Here is a 20,642-nt window from a genome sequence, read left to right on the forward strand (position 1 = left end):
TTGCAAGTAAAAGTCATAGGTCATTTATTTTATAAATCCAACACTTTATTTTGATTTCACACAGTCACCATTTGATCATTCAATTACCAGTAATTCAATAGTGAACTACTTTCAGTAACAACTAATAATTATAGGAAGAATAATCAAATACATGGGTCTGGGTTTAAAGCAGAAGGAGGAAAGACAGTGATTTCAGTATGCTTCCCAACTGTATACAACAATTGCTTAATATAGGAGAACTGATTTTATAACAAAAAGGGGGAAACATTTCTCTAAAAGAAACTCAAGAAACAAAGTTCAAAGTATACACACATTAGCAATCATTCACACTGACCAGGGTTGGGGTCAATTCAGTTTTAGTTATTTAATTCAGAAAGTGATTTGAAATAGAAATTCACACAACAAAATGTAATGCGGTTTGACACATACCTTTAGATTTTCAGCCTATTCATGTATAATTATAAATAGGCTCAGTTTCTCAATTGCATAATTGGAATTTCAGTTTACCTGTGGAATCTAATTCCAATAGACTTTCATTCCAATGGAACCCAACTCTGAGAGATACACACAGACCAACACAGCTTAGGACAGTGTAAGTGTCACTCCTGGGGCTGGATGTCCAGAATGTTTTCTGCCAGGCTGGTGAGTTTGGTATCCTCCAGTGCCCTGACCAGCCGGCCCAGCCGTGCTGCCCTCCCCTCCGCCTGGATGAAGCGGCTCAGCAGCTGATAGGCCTGCTCGTACAACCCCTCCCTCTCATACTCGTAGGCCAGGTTGTCTATGGCCGGCCCTTTCAGCGCACGGCAGTTTTTACCTAAAGCCCGCCCCACTTTCCTCCAGTCCCGCCCAACACCATTGGAGAACCGCTGTAGGTCCCCCGCTGCCAGCATGCGGTCCTCTGATAGGCAAGGAGAAAAAGGGGGGGCTATTAGAGACATTTACCTTGTGTCTATATATGCATTTATAAACTTGGTGCTTTGAATTCTGAATGCTGATTGGCTGATAGCCATGATATTTGAACACGTATCCCACGGGTATGACATCACATCACTTTTCACTGCAGTAATTACCTTGGTAACTAGGTCATAAAAGCAAACAGGCATTTCGGGGGTTTGTGATATACTACCAATATACCACAGCTAAGCGGTGTCCAGGCACTCCGCAATGCATCGTGCCTAAGAAGAGCTATTAGCTGTGGTATACTTGCCCTCTTGTGCCTTAATGCTTACATATGCTTTGCTTGGTGTGTGTGTATGGTATACATGCTGCTACCAGGCCTCTCTTCCAGTACCTCTAGGTGTAGAAATGACCCATAATGTTTGTGTCCTTTACACCAAAGATTGGGCCGTTATAACAGCTATAACGGTCCACTTCCTCTAAGGACCACTCAGATTAAAACTAGCACTCGAGCTGACTAAAAGTGTCAACAAACTATTTGAGGCACAGGTCAATAACCTCCTATAGACTAGTGGTGGTCTACTGACCAAGAAGTGACAAATGATGTTCTATGCCAGAGCATAAAAGTAGAGGACCCTGGAAACGTGTAGCCCCAGCTCCCTCTAAGGCCCCACTTATGATAAGAAGCAGCCGTGGCATTCAGAATGAACTCACCGAACACCTTCTTCTGAAACAGGAAACAGTTGCTGGGCAGTGGGGTTTCTTCCTGTGTGAGGGTGGGTGGCTGGGGGACGTGACCCAGGGCCTGGCTCTGCAGCTGCTGCTCCAGCTCAGCAATCTCATCATCACGTAGACGGCCGGGCTGGCAGAAAGAGGAATCATCATTAACAAAACTGTGTTCAGAGTCGTATGTCACACAGCTGAGTGCCTGTCAGGTAAATCCACTCCATATAGACTCACCAGTCAGGTAAATCCACTCCCTATAGATTCACCAGTCAGGTAAATCCACTCCATATAGATTCACCAGTCATGTAAAAAAAAAAATCTAATATATTCACCAGCCAGGTAAATAAATACCCCTATATATTCACCAGCCAGGTAAATAAATACCCTATAAATTCACCAGCCAGGTAAATAAATACCCATAGATCCACCACACTATAGACTGGTAATTTGTTTAATATGAATTAGCAGTAACAACTCCATATGGTGTACTATTTATTACTTTTGACTGGTGTACTGTAGTATATATAGTGAACAGAACTCCAAAATAGATTTGGTCATTGAAGGACTTGAAAAGATAGAATGACTATGAGATTAATGTGCAGACCATCAGCTTTAATTTTCGGGGTATTTATATCCATACTGAACAATTAAGAATTAAGCACATTTTGTCCGTGGGTACCAAATGTTTTAGGACAGATCAAAATTATGTACAATGTTGTTCATGCATATTAATTGGCAACGCATGCTTTAAAACCAGACACTGAATGATCATCCCAGGTGATGTTCTGCCTGGCCTGTACTCCAAACATCTTCCATTTTTGCTTTTTTCAGGACCTTAATGCCTTCAGTCTTATTTAAAATCCTGCTCAATTGGATTCAGATCAGGTAACTGACATGGCCAAGAACTTTCCAGAACACCATACAATGAGTTTTGAGGCATTTAGTTCATGTCATTTTTTGTCTCACCTATCCACAATAAGTTTCCAGAACACTTTAGGGTCCTTTTACTGCAGATATTTATTGGCCATCCTGTTTTTTAAGCTAACTAGTATTTTGCAGCTTGCAGTCCAGCCTCTGTTGCTGGTTCTGTCTTCTGAAGGTCCAATGGGGCAAACGTCCTTCCACTGGGAGTGTTTCTGATCTGTTGGACAGTTTTGTCTTCATTATGGTGAGCATCCTTTTTTCATCCACTGTAGATGACTTCCTTGGTTATTGTTTGCCACTGCCTAACTCACTAGTGCTTTCTTTATAACATACCAGGTCATTTAGGCATGCCTTAAGTTTCGGTTGTCTTCAGTGAGTTTTTTGTGATTTACCTGCCCATTAATGGCCAGTTTAATACTTCTTTGGTCCTTGTGTTGGCAGATATAAGGTATGTATACAAACATAAAGCCCAGGATGGAGACTAGGCATTGTGTGCATGCTCTATCAACATAAACAGACATCTGCCCAATAAAAAACGGCTGTTCAAATAGAAACAACTACAAATTATCCAAATACTTTTGCTATTACTAACTATTGGCAGGGATTTGTACCAAATGTGCTGTTATTTCTAAACGATTCATCCAATATGGATGACAAAACCCTTAAATTAAAACTGACACTCTACACAATGACCTCAAAGTTGTAGCATAATTTAAAATCCAAAGTGCTGGAAAACAGAGCCAAAAAAAGTCTCTGTTCAAATATTTCTGTATTACCTGTGACTGGTGGATATGCTTCAAACAGAGGTCAAGGTCGTCCAGACAGAAGTCCAAAGTGTACATCCCGGCTTTGAGCTGAATTTCCATAGCAACGTCTTGTGAGCCAGGGAGGAGGCGGGAGGCGTGCTGGGAGAGGGACTGTAGTACAGCACCAGAGACATAGCTCTCCAGGAACCTGCGGCATGCTGCCACATCCACAAACTTTACCTCCACACCCAACAGAGGGTCTGCATCATGGACCTTCAGGATCTCATACCCCTCCAGCCCCCCGGACGAATCTGGAACACAGATCAAGTCAGGTCAAAGGTCCACAAGCATAAGTGTTATTTCTTACTGACAGCCACTGTCCTGACCAAGGTGGTGGTATGAGGCTGTACATATTATGGGCTGCATGATCGGTGTAACCTCTACCTGAGTCTTCCTACATCGTTCTTGTCCATCGGGAGCAGTTTCTCCATAAGGTTCGAATTCTATTCATCCCCTTAGCAAGTCACACGGCAAAACACAAGCCCTTCTTTGCCTGGCATGACCACCAAGCTAAGCCCTTCTTTCTATCAATAATACATGTGCCTCAGCCACACTCAGCGTGTTCCCCGCACCAGCTGGAGACCGGGCGGCCTGATGTGGCTCACCTGTGAGTGTCAGCTTGACGACTTTGAAGACCATGAACTTGCCCTGCTGGTCTTTGTAGAGAGAGAGCAGGTTCACAGTGGGACAGGAGTTCAGGAACAGGACCGCGCATCCTGTCCACGGGCCATCTTCTACATTCCGTGTCATCATTTTCTAAAATATCCCAAGGAACAACATTCCATACAAGATTAGAGTGTATAATACCTCTCCTCTCTATACCAAAAGGACAACTAATGACATCCTCCGAATGTCAGGAGGTTGAGTCATTGTGTCAATAACACATTCCATGTTTGCAGGGGACAACTACAACTAAGCATTATGTTGAAGCACAGGCGCTCCACTTATAGCTATATTCTTATACACACAGTACACACATTGACAATCCTTATTTGACATCACCACACGCATGCGCACTCAGAAAAATAGACAACACAGTAACACACTTCCCCTATAAATAGTTAATGTGAATGCTCTCTGTGCCGTCTCCTCTCTTTGTGCCCGTTTCCCTCTCCCCCTTGTCTCCGTCTCCCCCCCCCATCTCTCTCTCTCCCCCTCTCCCCCCCATCTCGCTTCCCCCATCTTTCTCGCTCTCCCCACCCCCACCCCCCCGTCTCCCTCTCTCTCCCCTGTCTCCCTCTCATCTCTCCCTCTCTCCCTCCCAACCTCTTTTCTGTCAACAGAACATACAATACCTTTTCATCCATTACGTCCATTGTCTGGGCATTCCCGTCATCTGAACTCAGCTGTCACAAGCTTCTGTCAGAGATATTTTCTTCAAGCCTACAGAGACAGAACATGGATATTATCCAGAGTTTAAATGATAATACACAGAAATTAAATTCCTTATGTTATTAAAGTCAGGATCCAGATCCAGCCACAAGTAAAATACAAGTACACTACCATAATCTAATCCCTCACTTTATATTATCTCCCTCCAATATCCTTGAAGGGGATATTCAACCATTTTTAAATGCGCCCTTATCTTACATATTCCTGTGTTAGCAGGTGAGCCCACAAAGTGTTTATTTATTATGTTACAGAGAAAACTGGAAAACAAAGAGAAGATGGCCCCTGCAATGGAAGCCTACAATGCATTATGAGAATGTGTCTAAGCCTTGCACATTGCCATAAATACACATCTGAATAATGACGTGTATAAAAATGAAAAAATGAAAATGCAGCTTATAATAATGGGATTTTGTTTCTCCAAAACTCAGTATAGATACATTATCCACAATGACATTCCAATGTAATTTAAGTTGGTTTGTGTTTTAGATAGTTTCATATTGCATTGTTTTCCATGGGAATTGATAACTAAGAAGAATCTTATAGTTAACACACACACAAACACACCTGAGCTTGACCTAGCTCTGGATTGACTTCTTTCCATGAGACTTGGGTCTGGTTTAGGGTCAAGTATATGCTTGATTTACTAGACCTGGAGGAGGGATACATAAAGGGTATAGAGCATCTAAAATGGATTATGCCTATATCCCCGTATCATACTAATACATATAACAATGTAGCATGTCATAACTCAGGAATGTATTACAGTTCTACAAAGTACTTCAACGGAAAGCGTGCTTGATTAATTCAATAACCAGATGTATCCCATCAGGAAATGTATAAGGATTAAGTCATCAACAGTACAGCTCATAATATCAAATGTAATATCCACCGCTGCAGTATCAATAGTAACCATCCAACTGACTGCCAACTACCAAAAGACTCACTGGACAGCTAGATTGGGTCAATTCAGTTCGTGATTATCTTGTGATTGGGATCGGTTAATAGGAGTTAAGACAAGCAGCATCAAGTCATGCAGTTTATTGAAAACGCATTACAGCACGCTTCTCGTGAGTCACATGACATTAATTTAATTACAGTATCTTCTAGGCACGCGTACGTTACTTTGTGTTTTTTATAAAAAACTGAAAGTTCTTTAAAATAAAAAGTTCCACCAAACACCGCGAGACACCTCAACTGCTAGGTCTATCAATTATATTAATGAATCAAATCATTCGAGTTGAAACAAAACTTTAGTTCTCGAGGAATCAACAAGATAAAGGAAGCAAAGCAACGTGACAAATTTTCTTTCATTATGGATTTATTTTAGATAAGCATTTGCTAACTGTCATTTGTTGCACAGTGTTATTTTGAATAGGATATAATTTATTTTGAGGTTTCAAGTAAATCATGAAATCATAACTTACCTTACAAGACAACTTTGGTAAAACAGCAACGCGGAACACAAATACAATAAACATTTCCTAACAGACTATTGGCTCAAGTAAAACTTCGCCGCACTGCAATTGGTAAGATAGAACATGCTGCTTTCCCATTGGTTAAATGCAGTCATATTCACGAAAAGGAAGTAGTTCCGTTTTTTTGTTCGTTGACTTTTATGGGTATGCATTTTGTCCGACTGACTGTTTATAATTCCTCCCTTCCATTCCTCACTTTCAAGTAATAACTGCACGCGCTATCATTACTGTCATCCACAATGTCAAATACGTGATTATTTAGGTAAGGGACTTTTTAAAGATTATGTCTGTCTTTGGAAATATCTTTTACAGACTATAACTACGGCAACTACTTAGGGACAAAAATGGTGGCGATGGAAGGGCATGAAAACGTCACATACTCGAGAATAAGATCCAGAACAAATATGAATACAATGCCCACATGGTTTGAAATTCAACCGTTTGTCTTACCTAGATTTTACGGGAAATTGCCTGACTTGCGTAGACCTAGAGCCACTTCTATAAGCAGACAGGTGAAGTAAACCAAAATCAGACTTTAGCCCACTATTGCTCTGTGAATCTTTGCCACTGCATACAAGTTTGCTGAGTTAAAATATAATGATCGATTATTAGCCAAGTTACTTAGATTTTCACGATGAGCGCCCGAGAGGATGAGCAGGATGGCCTGCTTTGTGTTGATGGACAAGACTTCCACACAAAACAAGGATGGCAGTGAGCATGTGTAAGAATTGTTTACAAATTATGAATCGAATTAAATTGGTAATTTGTGCATAAGACTGTTTTATCATTAGGGTAAAAGGATTTTCAAAGAATTCTAAAATATAATTTTGAAAATGTATATTATTGCCAGGGTTTTTCAGATAACCAGGATACTAGGTGTTTGTTTTTTTTATCGGATGTGTTATTTCAAGTATGAGTTATCAGAGACAATTTCCTCATCTTCACTGCGATTTCGCTTTCACTGATCAAAGCCGCGATTGCTAACACCTCCAAACTATGTGACATCCTTATTACGCGGCTGTAGGTACACAAATCGACCGCAAATTCGATTTCGTTTGAAGCGAAGTTATCCTCTTTCACCGCATTCCTCATATGACGTAACGGGCGAAACCCGGTGAATAAATGGAACTCCACCATGACCTTTTAACGGTCATCTACAAGTCACCTTTTTGATTACTGTGTTTATGTTATTGTATTTATTCTAGCAATATGGATGCCATTTCAATTGTTAATAAAACATTTAATGGTTCATCGATCTTTGGTTGACATTTCAGTCAGATTGCAACCATTACTTTAATATTTTCATTATGTACCCAAACTTTATCAGACAGCTAGCTGTTGTATTCACTTGATATACGGTTTTATTTAAAAGTGAACAAATTAACAGTGAAGTGAGTGTTAAGTTTTATAACCAATACTAGTAGTTTACTTCCCTGACTGATTCATTTTTACAGTAACAGCATGAATAGTAAGATAGATTGAATTGCACACACACAAACTAACAGTAAAAACAAGATACCACAAAATCTGGAAATTCTGTCATCACGCCCAAGCTTTATCTGAGTCTCTGTGGCTGCTGTCCAAAAGCAGGTTACCATAGTAACATAGTGTCCCTGCCTGTTCATTTCAATGTATAACAAATTACATCACAGGGCTTTCATGAAGATAGACCACCCCTCCCAGAGATGCTATATTCCAAAAACACAACTCATTCATAATACACAAATGAAAAGTCAAAAAATGTTTGCATACAAGCATCCCCAATAGGTAGGGTGGAGCTTCTGTGATTTATATGTTTGACAAATTTGAGAGTCTCCTTGTCCCTGTAGACAAGAGCCAGGGAGTTCTCCTCTGGATACACCGTCAGGAGCTGGGGAGAGGACAACACTTGACAATGACAACCATGACAATCACAGGAATCTAGTTGATCAGTTGACATTTGAAATGTGACTTCACTCACCTCCTCATCCTCTTCATTAGCCACATAAGATGTGAAGCCACCAAAATCAGGCTGCCAGTCTGACAAAAAAAAGGAAAGACTTTCCCCTATAATTTCCCCCAGAGTGATGCATTCGATTTAACTTATTGGAAGCCATAAAGTACTAGACAAAACATATTCACAAACCTATTTTGTTATGTACTCTAACTATTGAAAAAGAGTACAGCAAGCAACCAACATGAGTAATGGCAATACAGACTATGAAAATGGTCTTATAATTCAAATAGGTTTCTTACCATTATAGATGAAAAAAATAAACAAGGCGATATGGATTATTACAAGACAACTCAAGTAACCAACCATTTATCTAAGCAAGAATCATAGAGGTGGGCAGGCAATATAGGCCCCAAGTCTAAGATACAGAAAGAATGATAGAGACAGAAAGAGGGGAAAAGCAAAAAGGGAGTATAGTTACCACACCCAGCACAGGAACCAAGAAAGATATCAGTGATCCTGTCTTGCTTTCATTACCATCTAGGAACTATTTGAATTCAAACTGGGTTGTCTGAACAATCAAGCAACTAGCCAATCAGATATTGTACCTATGTATTACAGAGGTGATAGAATGAAGGATGGACCAGCCTGTGCTACCACAAATTAAATCCTTGGTTATTGCGGATATCAACAATAGTCCCTCAAACAATATTCCTAAACTATATTGTGTGTCTGTGTGTTCAAGTATGTGTGTGACTGACTGACCAGAACAACCCAGGGGCAACAGCAGGTCCAGGGCATACTCTGCTCTTGATGCGTCTCCATCATGAAGGAGTGTGTATCCCCCGTGAGTCCAGCGACGCAGTTCTCCAACACACACTGGTGTGCTTGGGACTTGAACAAACAGACAGAAGTCAATACATACAGTACAGTTTAAAAGTATTCAGACCCCTTTCTATTTCTTTACATATTGTGTTATAGACTTCATTTATTATTAATTTATTTGCCATCAATCTTCACACAGTACCCCAAATTGACAAGGCAAAATTGTTTTGAAATTTGTTCCAATTAATTGAGAAAAAAAATATATATTAATAATCTATATAAGTAGTAGTTGTGCAGAAAGACAAGTTTTCACCCCAGTCTGAGGTCCTCTGTATCATGTTTTCTTCAAGGACCTCTGTATTTTACTATGTTCTTCTTTCCCTTAATCCTGACCAGTCTTTTTTGCCAGATGTAGTGCTTGGCATTCAGGTCTAATACTTTGAATTTGGTCTCATCAGAAAAAATCATCATATGCCGTGTACTCAAGAGCTTCCGTCTACCCACTCTACAGTAAAGGCCTGGTTGTCCTTCTCAATTTGGCAAAGGGTCTGAATACTTATGTACAGGAGATACTTATGTTTTTCAATAAAAAAAAAATTGATAAAAAAATTATGGATTACTGTGAAGATGGACATGGCAAAAAAAAAGTAATCAACAATAAATTAAGAACAACAAAATGTGGGAAAGTGAAGGGGTCTGAATACTTTCCAAAGACAAGACATTGTAGTCACAAACCCAACAAACGTATGCATGCATACCTTTGGTATTTTTACTAGCCAATTTTTCCGTAGGTGACCCTGTGGTTTCTCTCGCCTGTGCCTCGTCCACCTCCTCCTCACAGTCTTCTTCGCTCGGGCTGAGGTAGTGTAGCCTCAGGCCAGTGAAGTTGGACAGAAGAAGGAAAAACGCCTCTGAGCGCAGAAGCTCCCAGCATGCACTCACACACTCAGGGGAGGATTCTAGGAGAGCCGTTTCATAGCACCTGTAATGTACACACAGATAATAAGGACACCACCAATAGATGACACTTTGGTGACACACAATTACTTGACAAAAATACCTTTTATTGGGAGGACCACACTTGGTCCACTTGTTCTCAGCCAATCGCAGTGCTTCATTCAGCTCTTTAAACTTCTCTTCCTGTAGGGAAAATTCACTGTGAATCAGGACTGGGGCAGCAGGAAAGAGAGAATTTGAATGGTATTGTAATATAATGTGTTTACTTTGAGGAAATTCTTGAGCTGGATCTCAGAGCTATCCTCAAATTCTTCCTGTACTTGTGCTTGGTATTCGGCATCCAGATACAGTGGATTCAGCCACTCTAGCAACAGTGTCTCCTGCGGACACATAGCGGGAGGTCAGAATAACAGTAAAACATTGAAGTGTTAGAAATGATCCTGCCTAGGGGAAGGTGCATTAAATACTGAAAACAAGTTTTGAGTGAGGGACACAAGCGTTCAATTTGCAGTGGTCTCTTAATTTTAACCCTTCTGTTCCTCACTCAAAACCTTCCTTTTACAGTTTTTTGGAAAGGAAAGAAAAAGGTGCAGTGGTCTCTTAATTTTTTCCAGAGATGTACATACACTGAGTGCTCCAGAAACTAAAATATATGGAAGAAAATAGAGCATCGCACAAAGCACGGAGTGCAGCAAGGTTAAATCTGGATTTGGCATTTATTTGATGGCAACAGCTGAAGTTTGAAAATATTATGAACAGTAATGCAGAGTTGGCTACATTTCTCCTGGACAAATAAGGTTACATGATTACAACCTTATTTAGCTAGTTAGTCAAGTAAAGCTCTGTTTAAGGTACTGCTAGATGAGGACGGAGAAACAATTCTTCGACAGAGAAAATCATTCAATGTTCTTGTTTCTTTTATTTCTAGGAGCACAGATATGTATTAGGACGGTTTCTCCAAAGTTATTGGTTGAGACAATAAGGTAACATCAGCTAGATAAATTGTGTCCAAGCAGACACTCCTTGATTCCATTACCAGCTGGAAAATGTGTTACAATCTAGCTAATATTGATGGTATTGTCTGCAAAAGATAACGAAAAACTAACATGCATTGTTGGTTGTTTGACCAAACTTAATGCATAAGCGACTACTACTCGCATGAAGCAATTACATTGCATTTTAACTACATTTAGCCTTGTGCAAACTAGTCAAAACGTGCATAATATTGTTTCCCCATCAGTGCTCTTACTGTCATGTAACTAGTGCTAGCTAGCTAGCATGATTATGCTTTCACATTTATTTGATGGCTAGCTGGCAAACTTTGAAATATGGCAATGCATCAAATGCAAGAGATAGCCCAGATTGTTTTATTTGGTTTAGCATTTTCCACCCCTGTGTTTCGTAGTTTTGAAAAAGGGCCTATCAACTTTGACCCCATCTAAAGCGAATGCCTATGTTTATTGAACCAGCATCGACGACTGGGAGGTGACACTGCTTCTGTGTGCTTGTACTTAGTACCGATACTATCAGATTCCGATGGAGTAATAGAACTGATATTCAAATCACTGCCAATAGGTTGCGCAAACTTGCATAGTGCACCTCTAAATAATGAAACAAGTTAAACAAATTCCATGTTGGAAATGTATTTTATAAAGAGATTGAGAATCTGAAAGAGTGCCAGTCATTAAGAATATAATTGTATTTTCATCTTTACATTGTAGGGGGTAGATAATCATAAACATTGCAACTATACTTCATCACTTACTTTTGTATATACATATACACACACAGACAATTTGTTTCTACAGATTTTTCTGATCGTTTTAGGGATTATTAAATCAGGTTTTTAATGTGACCCCTCCATATAACCACCCTAGGCAGTAGAGGTGTTAGGTTCAGCGTTGTTTTCACCCAGATAACTGGATACATACATCCACATTGTAATGTAATAATTGAAAAAGGGGGTTGAAAATGTTGTTAAGGCACTGTAAATCCTTGCTCTATGACTAAGTTCAATCTTTCTGCACATGTACAGACTTACATCTCTTGGAAGGTGGGGACTCCTTAGTAATGGGGGCTCAATGTGACGAGGGGGCCGCTCCAAAGACGGTCCATGAAACCATCCACTCAGTGAGAGGCGACACTTATCCTCTGACAACACCTCTGCAACCTGGACAAACATACAGGAAGTCATCTTTCGATTGCACTAATGGTATTGTACCTGGACCGGTGAGCGGTGTGAAGTGTTTGGTGATTACCTAGAGCTGTATGAAGAATTACCTGGTGGAAGGAGGTTGGTGAAACCTCAAAGAGAACCAGAGTGTTCCAGCTGGGCACCAGAGACTTCACCACATTATCGGGCTGAAAGTTGCCTACAAAGGACAGACTAATTATTTAACTCACTTTAACCTCATCCCCAGGTTATTGCACTCAGTGCATACGAGCCTGGAACACCTTTCATTTAAAGTTGGCCTTGTGGGAATTTTAAGTCATGTTTTTGTCATCAATTTTATAATTAATTTATCTACTGAAATATCAATGTTTTTTTAGTTAAATCCAACAGCCATACTGGGGGAATATAAAAAGCAGCATACAAGATACATACAGGAAAGGTGTACTGGAAGACTGGTTGTTTAAATTTGATAACTGAACCACTGGCTATTGAGCGGCCAAATTTCTGGTGTTTTTCCTTGTAGGCTATGAAGGCCATAACTGAAGCAAGGGTCCACCAGACCTGCAAATCTGGGAACAAGATTACCCTCACCTATACTTACCATCTGTGCTGAAGAGATCCAGGGTTCCTCCATCACTGATCTCCCATGAAGGGACAAGGTAGAGAATGAAAGCAACACGCCTCCCCTCCAACTCATCATCATGACACAACAGAACATCTACAGAGAGATAAAAAGACAAGACCAAGGTGAATACAGAGTCTGTAACAGAGAGATTAGGACTGGGCACCCTTCAGAGTACACAACCTATTTAGGTTTTGACCCTACTGGGAAGTGTTTCTAGCCACTGCACATCAATTTCTTGTTGTTTGCTCTTTGGGGATTTAGGTGGGGTCTCTATAAGCACACTGACAACTGCTAAAATGAAAAGGGCTTTATTAAAAAAATAAAAATGACTAGCTCAGATGTCAGACATCATAGGGTATAGTTAGTCATGTAGTTACATATCATGGGGGATGAGTGGCTCTCTGGTCAGATTTAATGGGAAGAACAGCTAGTTCAATGGGCTGCTCTGTTCATACATAGCTTGCTAATATCAGAGTACTGAAAATATTTTTATGAAAGGGAGAGGACAGTGGCTCACCGGTATATTGGTACTTGGCACAGGAAATGTCCACTGTGGGCTCCAGGTCTACCCCCAACACTTCCCCCATCCAGGTTCGGAACTGCCCAAATATCGCTGCCCTGATAACACAGAGTTTAACAATCATACTGACTGCATGTACACGTAAAGGGGCTCACACTGCTTAGCAAGAACCACTTCCCTTTCACTGAGAGCGCAACAAATCTCAGAAGCTCTGCCATGCAAACATGCCCCCCCCCCCACAAAAAAAATGCAGTTGCTGAGATACATCCAAGTGGAGAGACCTCAGTCTCTTACATCCTCCTTCAGCCATCCTGCACCACTTTTGCCCTGAGAGACAAACACACACACACACATTACCTCAACCCTGTGATGTGAGTCTCTTTTCTCTTTTTTAGGTCATCTGACTGTAAGAGAAATTTTAAATCAGTGTCGTAAGTCCAACTGTCCAAAGGCAAGAAGCAACCCGTTTCTAATATTTAGTGTACGGGTTTGTTAACATTGGCTTGCATTACCTGTTTAAATTTGTACAGATCATTGGATTTCTCATGGAAGTTAAGTTCTAGAAGCTCTCTCTTAAGGTTCTCTGTAAAACTATCACTCTGGATGAAGTTCCTGATGATGCAGTGAGGAAAGGGGTAGCAGTTCAGCTCCAGACCCCCTACAGAGTAATAAGAGAGAGACACTCAACCAGTGGTCATCTAAAATACATGTGATGCATCATTATTGAAGAATGCATATTCTGAGACGTATGTTGAAGTGCACAGAAGCAGGTACAACAAAAACAATTGGCACTTTGTATTGCTGCCATATGGAGACCGTGGGACTAAAATAAATTATCACCGCAAAGCGCAGTAATAAGATATCGAGGAAACTATTTGTCAACTAACTATTTGACATCACAATCATCATTGAGTATAGTAATTTAGAGAGACTAGACTGTGACAAGACTAGCCAAACATGTGCTTGGATAAGTAACAGCACTACAGACCGTGAGAGTACGACGCTTGCTGCGACCATGCTTCCTTCACGCCCCTCTTCACATCTTCGTCTTCGATTAGTGGAGAAAGCTTTGCTATCTCTTCACGCTTGTTTCTCTTTTTTATTTTCTTTACATTCTCACTATCACCTAGCTGCCGTTTACAACTCATTTCAACAGAATTAAGGAGTCGCGCTTAAAATGCGTCATAAAAGTACAGCAGAACATTGGGTCCGGGTTATAGGATCCTCATGACCGACATGAAGGCTGCATGAAATGTAAATAATAATCGAAATAATAAGGATGACCGTGTGCATCTGTGCTGTTAGTATATACTCATGCAGACTAAACGTTGTTGTCATGTAGGCAAAACTTGGTCATGGGTATTTAAAAGATTCATGGCTAGAAGGGACACAGCCCATGTCAAAGTGACGTCATACTCTCACTGAACTCCGCGCCAGCTAGATAACTAGACAGAAAGTTATTAAAATACTCTTACACGTTCCCGTTCAAAGTTGGCCGTAGATGAACAGAAAAAGACGCAATTGTAATATTCACTAATGTCCGTGGTAGAAAAACCGGGTAGGCTACAAAGGCACCCCTATATGGACATGTGAATGTGACGCGTCATAACGATTTATTTTCATTTTATGTGTATTTTGCAAACTAGCTTGCTTTTAGTTACAACACTTGAGTTCAATGACATGGAAGAGATCATCATAAATAGTAATGCATAAACAGCTAGAGTGCCACTTAAGTAGTTTGCAACAATATCTACAATAGATGCTAAATAATTATATATACAGCTCTGGGAAAAATTAAGAGACCACTGCACCTTTTTTTTCTTTTCCAGGAACGGAAGAGACCACTGCAGATTGAGCGCTACTGTTCCTCACTCAAATCTTTCCTTTTCACATTTTTTGGAAAGGAAAGAAAAGGTGCAGTGGTCTATGTATATCTTTTCCTGAGCTGTAAAGTTGATAACTTGCTACAAAAACGGGTGTAGAGTACTTGACCAATGTTATACCCTTCCAGGGTATATTGCGACTTAGTTATCAGACGGGTCTGTAGGTTTTTGTGGGGTATGTGTGTGATTTATCTTAATATGTAAATTGATCCTAATTAGAAACGTGCTGAGTACTTTTACTTTTTAGACCTCTGTGCACAACACTCAAGCAAAGTTACAACAGATTGGCTCAAAAGAACAAACGGAGGGTTAAGGATTGGTCCACTCAAGCAGCTTGGTGAGAAGCAACAACTGTTGGCGCAATTATTAGAAAATGTAAGAAGTTCAAGATGACGGTCAATCTCCCTCGGTCTGGGGCTCCATGCAAGATCTCACCTCGTGGGGCATCAATGATCATGAGGAAGGTGAGGGATCAGCCCAGAACTACACTGCAGGACCTGGTCAATGACCTGAAGAGAGCTGGGACCACAGTCTCAAAGAAAACCATTAGTAACACACTACGCCGTCATGGATTAAAATCCTGCAGCGCACGCAAGGTCCCCCTGCTCAAGCCAGCGCATGTCTAGGCCCATCTGAAGTTTGCCAATGACCATCTGGATGATCCAGAGTAGGAATGGGAGAAGGTCATGTGGTCTGATGAGACAAAAATAGAGCTTTTTGGTATAAAATCCACTCGCTGTGTTTAGAGGAAGAAGGATGAGTACAACCCCAAGAACACCATCCCAAAATCGGCAGTGTATCAAATACTTTTTCTCCCCATTGTATAACTGCCAATGTTGTTTATGGGATGCTTCTCGGGAATATCATAATTCGCATCTATTAACAAGATTGCTTTTTTTTTTCTAGCTATCCCACAGCTTGAGGAAGTGCTGCATACTTAAGGTTTACAATAAATAACAGTGACATATCCATAAAAAGTGAATGTATAACCATAAGAAAAATCATGTTATATAATTAAATGACATTAAGTCATATTAGTGAAGTGCTGAGGTAAATATGCTCAGGTAAATCAACATGCAAAGACCCACCTGCCCATCCACAATTTAGTTGAGTTGTCCATCAATTAACAGGGCACCGGTGCATATCAGTCAGTCAAGCTGATCTTGTGGTTTAATATTAGTTTACTGGAGTAATCGCTGTAAAAAATATATATATAAAAAACCTGTACATTTTCTCCCTCTGCAGAACCAGATTTAATGTTAGGAGTTAAAGGAGTAACTATCGGTTAGAAGTGGGTGTGGTGGGGGTTTCGACCAGCATGATTCTAGCACATTGCCCTCTTAAATCAATGTTAGTAAACACAGAAAATGCTCTATTAAATGTGCACATTACCCAACCCCAGATGTCGGTGCTTTCAATACATCTTAAATCTCTGAAAACTGTTATCGAAGGCTGAAACGAGTTTCCCAGTGCAAACTAATATTAGATTCAATCAAAAAGTTTGTCATCTGTGGCCTGGCATGGCTCTTACAACAGTAACATGAACATGTGTTCACTCACTGGGACCACATATATGTTAATGCATGTACACATGACTAGACGTTTTTAAATGGCATATTCTCACACACACACACACACACACACACACACACACACACACAACTCCATGCAAATAAAGTAGTAACCATTTTTAAATGTACTGTAACCCAAAAATAGCCAAGCACGGAACACACTTGTAAAAAACAACATCTTGAAAATAGTAATTTATTTTTAAGAAAAATAATAGCAAGACAGTAATACAGGTTAAAACACAACAGAAAACTCCATGCTGTTGTTTCTTTAATCAAAAAAATGTATTCTGCCAAAGAGCATAAAATCAACATTAAACATCATGTACAAAATAACAAATGTTTCAGATCCAAAACAAAAACCTAATGTCAGACAGTATTTTTTTCATTCATCATTGTAAACAGCCCTTTTACAGTCCGTTCGCCTGAGGTGGTGTTTTCCTTTTTTTCTTTTTTTTTTCTCCTTTTTTTTTTTTACTAAGTATCAGTTTCTTGGATTCCCGCTCATGCCACATTGTTTCACTTCCCCTCCATGTCTCCATTTCAACATACCATGACTGCACTCACAGAGACAGTCACCCACTGTATCCATGTTCACAACATTCAGTTGTAAATAAAGTTGAACCTACAGGAAAGATACCTTTTTGAGTAATGTGTATGAATATAGTCACACCCCAGCCTTTATATATACAGTCCTATACAGCCTTTGAATACACATTCATATTAAATACAGGCACAATCACTTTACCTGCTTAGTAGCTGCGGTAGGCTGGATATGATTGGCCCATAACCGGGGGCGTTGTCATAGAGCTCAAATAGAGGGGCTGCGACCAGTTTGTAGTTTTTTGGGACTGCAAACAGAGCTAAGAGACCAACACAATTAACAACGGGAATCAGACACATAACCAAATATAATGAAAGAATATTTACAGCAATATTTTGACTATTAAACCCAACACATCTGAATTGTGCCCATGGCCTAACCAAAGGGAACTGACCTTTTTCCTGCAGTTGAACCAGAAATAGCTTTTTATGCTCCTTGGGCTTAGTAATGTGGGCTGGAATGTAGGGATACTGCAGCAAAACAGAGACACATATTCAGCACACAGGTTCACTGTAGGTTTAACATCAGCTCTATATTATTTTCAGTGTAACTGGTGAGTTCTCTGTGCTCACTTGTGGGGGCTCAAAGTTTGGGCGCCACCAGTTTCCAATGCAGTCATCAATCACCCAGTCTTGCTTAACCCCGTCTTGTCGGCCTAAAATCTGACAAAGACAGATTAGTATAGCTTCATTTTTGGTTTTCATTTCAACATAGGAAACATGTTGTGCATATCCGAGCAGTTTGGAGTTACAGATCCAATCCAGGTCTGATTGGTTGATAGTTTATTTTTTTTGACAGCACATGATGGGTAGGACTACAGAAAAACAGATTATTTCATTAGAGAATATCAAACAAGGTCTAATTTTACCACTAAACACAGATTTTTCATTCTTTATAACTGTTCTGAATTAATCAAAGGGCCATTCTAAATTAATAAACATCCTGGATACAGCTTAATGAACAGGCCTACAACATAGCATCATAGCGTTCTTAGCAGATTTTAGGATAGATGTCAATTCATGCCACGACTCCAACACTGGCTGGCCTCTTTTGAGATTGTGCGCGTTTTGTGTGTATTGTACCTCTGTCATCAGGCGCTTCAGTCCATCCACCTCATCCTCTCCTGAGCTAAGCTCCCCACCTGGCCTGTAGGAGACAAGTAGACAACCCATCACACAAAATGTGCACGTGCAGAGACAGACAGACACTCCCTGACAGGCTTTGGCGAGGGGCAGGGCTTACAGTTTGAAGAAGGTGGTCCCCAGCTGGAGCAGCAATACATGGGGCAACCTGTGCTCGTGGACAATCAGCACTCCCTCCACCGTCCTACGCATTCCCATTTTGTCAAACTCTTCGCGCATCCTCTGGAACCGTGCTGCCACTGAACTATCCTTTTCATAGAGTGGCTCCTTGGTACCGAATGTATAGTTGGTGAGAGGATATCTGAAAACACAGTGCAATTAATTACATTGGTAAAACCTCCACATTCCATAGCATGCCTCTAACAACATCCACCCATACCATCCAATCACTGACCCGAAAGGACATACAGATAAGCTGTTTGATGCCAATGCTTCTGCAGAACGGTAGGTGAATTATGACACATAGTCATTGTTATTAACAAACTGGACTGTCACGATGTAAATAGAATTTAAAAGTTAGGTCAAATTTCAAATACAACCTGCAAGAAATGTCTGTAGAAAAGCCAGCTGCAAAGCTTGCAGCACATTACATTTCATTAACAGTAAATGGAATACAGGTAGGTCTCCTGGTAATATTTCCATAACCACGGTATATTTACACACATAATCAGAGAACATAAGCTAATAATTTCCAACCATTATCCCTTCTACTCACAAGTTGATAGTTCTCTCAAGGGTGAGAGGTTTCGCCGTCGCGCTCATGTATTTGTTTCCCCCGAACTGATTGACACCGCGCGGCCAGCCGGCAGATGAGCGGTTCGGAGTCGGCAAACCTGACATAGATGCAATATCGCGGTACCAAATCTAGCTTCAAAAACCTTAAGTCAGAAATTTAACAAAAATCATACAGTATATAATTACAATAATAACAAAGAAGAATGGAAGGAAGTAACCATGCGTAAATCGTCTTCTTCTTCTGCCTTTCCATTTCCTGTTCCGTATTTGAACAACAGTATATGTTCTTGTATACTCCGATATACCACCACCTACTGTACTGGAATATAATAACCATTTCTAAAGTGGAGACCCGTACGTCCTACTACATCATATACAGGTGCTGGTCATAAAATTAGAATATCATCAAAAAGTTATTTTAAAGTGATTCAGTAATTCCATTCAAAAAGTGAAACTTGTATATTATATTCATTCATTACACACAGAATGATATATTTCAAATGTTTATTTCTTTTAATTGTGATGATTATAACTGACAACTAATGAAAATCCCAAATTCAGTATCTCAGAAAATTTGAATATTACTTAAGGCCAATACAAAACATTTTAGAAATGTTTTTTAGAAATGTTGGCCAACTGAAAACTATGAACATGAAAAGTATGAGCATGTACAGCACTCAATACTTAGTTGGGGCTCCTTTTGCCCGAATTACTGCTGCAATGCAGTGTTGCATGGAGTCGATCAGTCTGTGGCACTGCTCAGGTGTTATGAGAGCCCAGGTTGCTCTGATAGTGGCCTTCAGCTCTTCTGCATTGTTGGGTCTGGCGTATCGCATCTTCCTCTTCACCATACCCCATAGATTTTCTATAGGGTTAAGGTCAGGCGAGTTTGCTGGCCAATTAAGAACAGGGACACCATGGTCCTTAAACCGGGTACTGGTAGCTTTGGCACTGTGTGCAGGTGCCAAGTCCTGTTTGAAAATGAAATCTGCATCTCCATAAAGTTGGTCAGCAGCAGGAAGCATGAAGTGCTCAAAAACTTTCTGGTAGACAGCTATGTTGACCTTGGACCTCAGAAAACACAGTGGACCAACACCAGCAGATGACATGGCACCCCAAACCATCACTGACTGTGGAAACTTTACACTGGACTTCAAGCAACGTGGATTATGTGTCTCTTTTCTCTTCCTCCAGACTCTGGGACCTTGATTTCCAAAGGAAATGCAAAATTGACTTTCATCAGAGAACATAACTCAGCAGCAGTCCAGTCCTTTTTGTCTTTAGCCCAGGCAAGACGCTTCTGACGCTGTGTCTTGTTCAAGAGTGGCTTGACACCAAGGAATGCAACAGCTGAAACCCATGTCTTGCATACGTCTGTGCGTGGTGGTTCTTGAAACACTGACTCCAGCTGCAGTCCACTCTTTGTGAATCTCCCCCACATTTTTTAATGGATTTTG

The 20,642-nt window shown here is 40.4% G+C and overlaps 3 protein-coding genes across 5 annotated transcripts; all 3 read right to left on the bottom strand.

The window, feature by feature from the left end:
* Positions 1–339: 339 nt before the first annotated feature.
* On the bottom strand, positions 340–6,961 carry tradd (tnfrsf1a-associated via death domain). Of its 2 annotated transcripts, XM_010879978.5 has the most exons (7): positions 6,170–6,960; positions 5,310–5,394; positions 4,649–4,736; positions 3,959–4,109; positions 3,324–3,604; positions 1,612–1,759; positions 340–898 (listed from the first exon to the last, which is right to left on the bottom strand). In XM_010879978.5, exons 3-7 carry the CDS (start codon positions 4,667–4,669, stop codon positions 600–602), a joined length of 900 nt encoding a protein of 299 aa, XP_010878280.1. In that variant the 5' UTR covers positions 4,670–4,736; positions 5,310–5,394; positions 6,170–6,960; the 3' UTR covers positions 340–599. The 2 variants fall into 2 exon arrangements, with proteins under 2 accessions (XP_010878280.1, XP_010878289.1); XM_010879987.5 differs by lacking the exon at positions 5,310–5,394 and having other exon boundaries at positions 6,170–6,961.
* Positions 6,962–7,563: 602 nt separating this feature from the next.
* Positions 7,564–14,768, bottom strand: ogfod1 (2-oxoglutarate and iron-dependent oxygenase domain containing 1). 2 transcript variants are annotated; one of them, XM_010879965.5, is made up of 13 exons: positions 14,242–14,766; positions 13,766–13,911; positions 13,611–13,657; positions 13,251–13,351; positions 12,710–12,826; positions 12,216–12,307; positions 11,977–12,105; positions 10,202–10,315; positions 10,039–10,118; positions 9,737–9,960; positions 8,919–9,047; positions 8,181–8,239; positions 7,564–8,090 (listed from the first exon to the last, which is right to left on the bottom strand). In XM_010879965.5, the coding sequence occupies exons 1-13, from the start codon at positions 14,399–14,401 to the stop codon at positions 7,929–7,931; spliced, it is 1,560 nt and encodes a 519-aa protein (XP_010878267.1). In that variant the 5' UTR covers positions 14,402–14,766; the 3' UTR covers positions 7,564–7,928. The 2 variants fall into 2 exon arrangements, with proteins under 2 accessions (XP_010878267.1, XP_019912211.1); XM_020056652.3 differs by lacking the exons at positions 7,564–8,090; positions 8,181–8,239 and adding an exon at positions 8,246–8,571 and having other exon boundaries at positions 14,242–14,768.
* Positions 14,769–16,885: 2,117 nt separating this feature from the next.
* LOC105016251 (cleavage and polyadenylation specificity factor subunit 5) lies at positions 16,886–19,428 on the bottom strand. The gene is given in 7 exon segments (NM_001304099.1): positions 16,886–17,329; positions 17,453–17,567; positions 17,703–17,778; positions 17,881–17,970; positions 18,391–18,454; positions 18,551–18,751; positions 19,166–19,428. Coding segments are annotated over 7 exon segments (693 nt in total). The 5' UTR covers positions 19,291–19,428; the 3' UTR covers positions 16,886–17,307.
* Positions 19,429–20,642: the final 1,214 nt, after the last annotated feature.

The sequence above is a fragment of the Esox lucius genome, chromosome 2 (genome assembly GCF_011004845.1).
Source record: "Esox lucius isolate fEsoLuc1 chromosome 2, fEsoLuc1.pri, whole genome shotgun sequence".
NCBI lineage: Eukaryota > Metazoa > Chordata > Actinopteri > Esociformes > Esocidae > Esox > Esox lucius.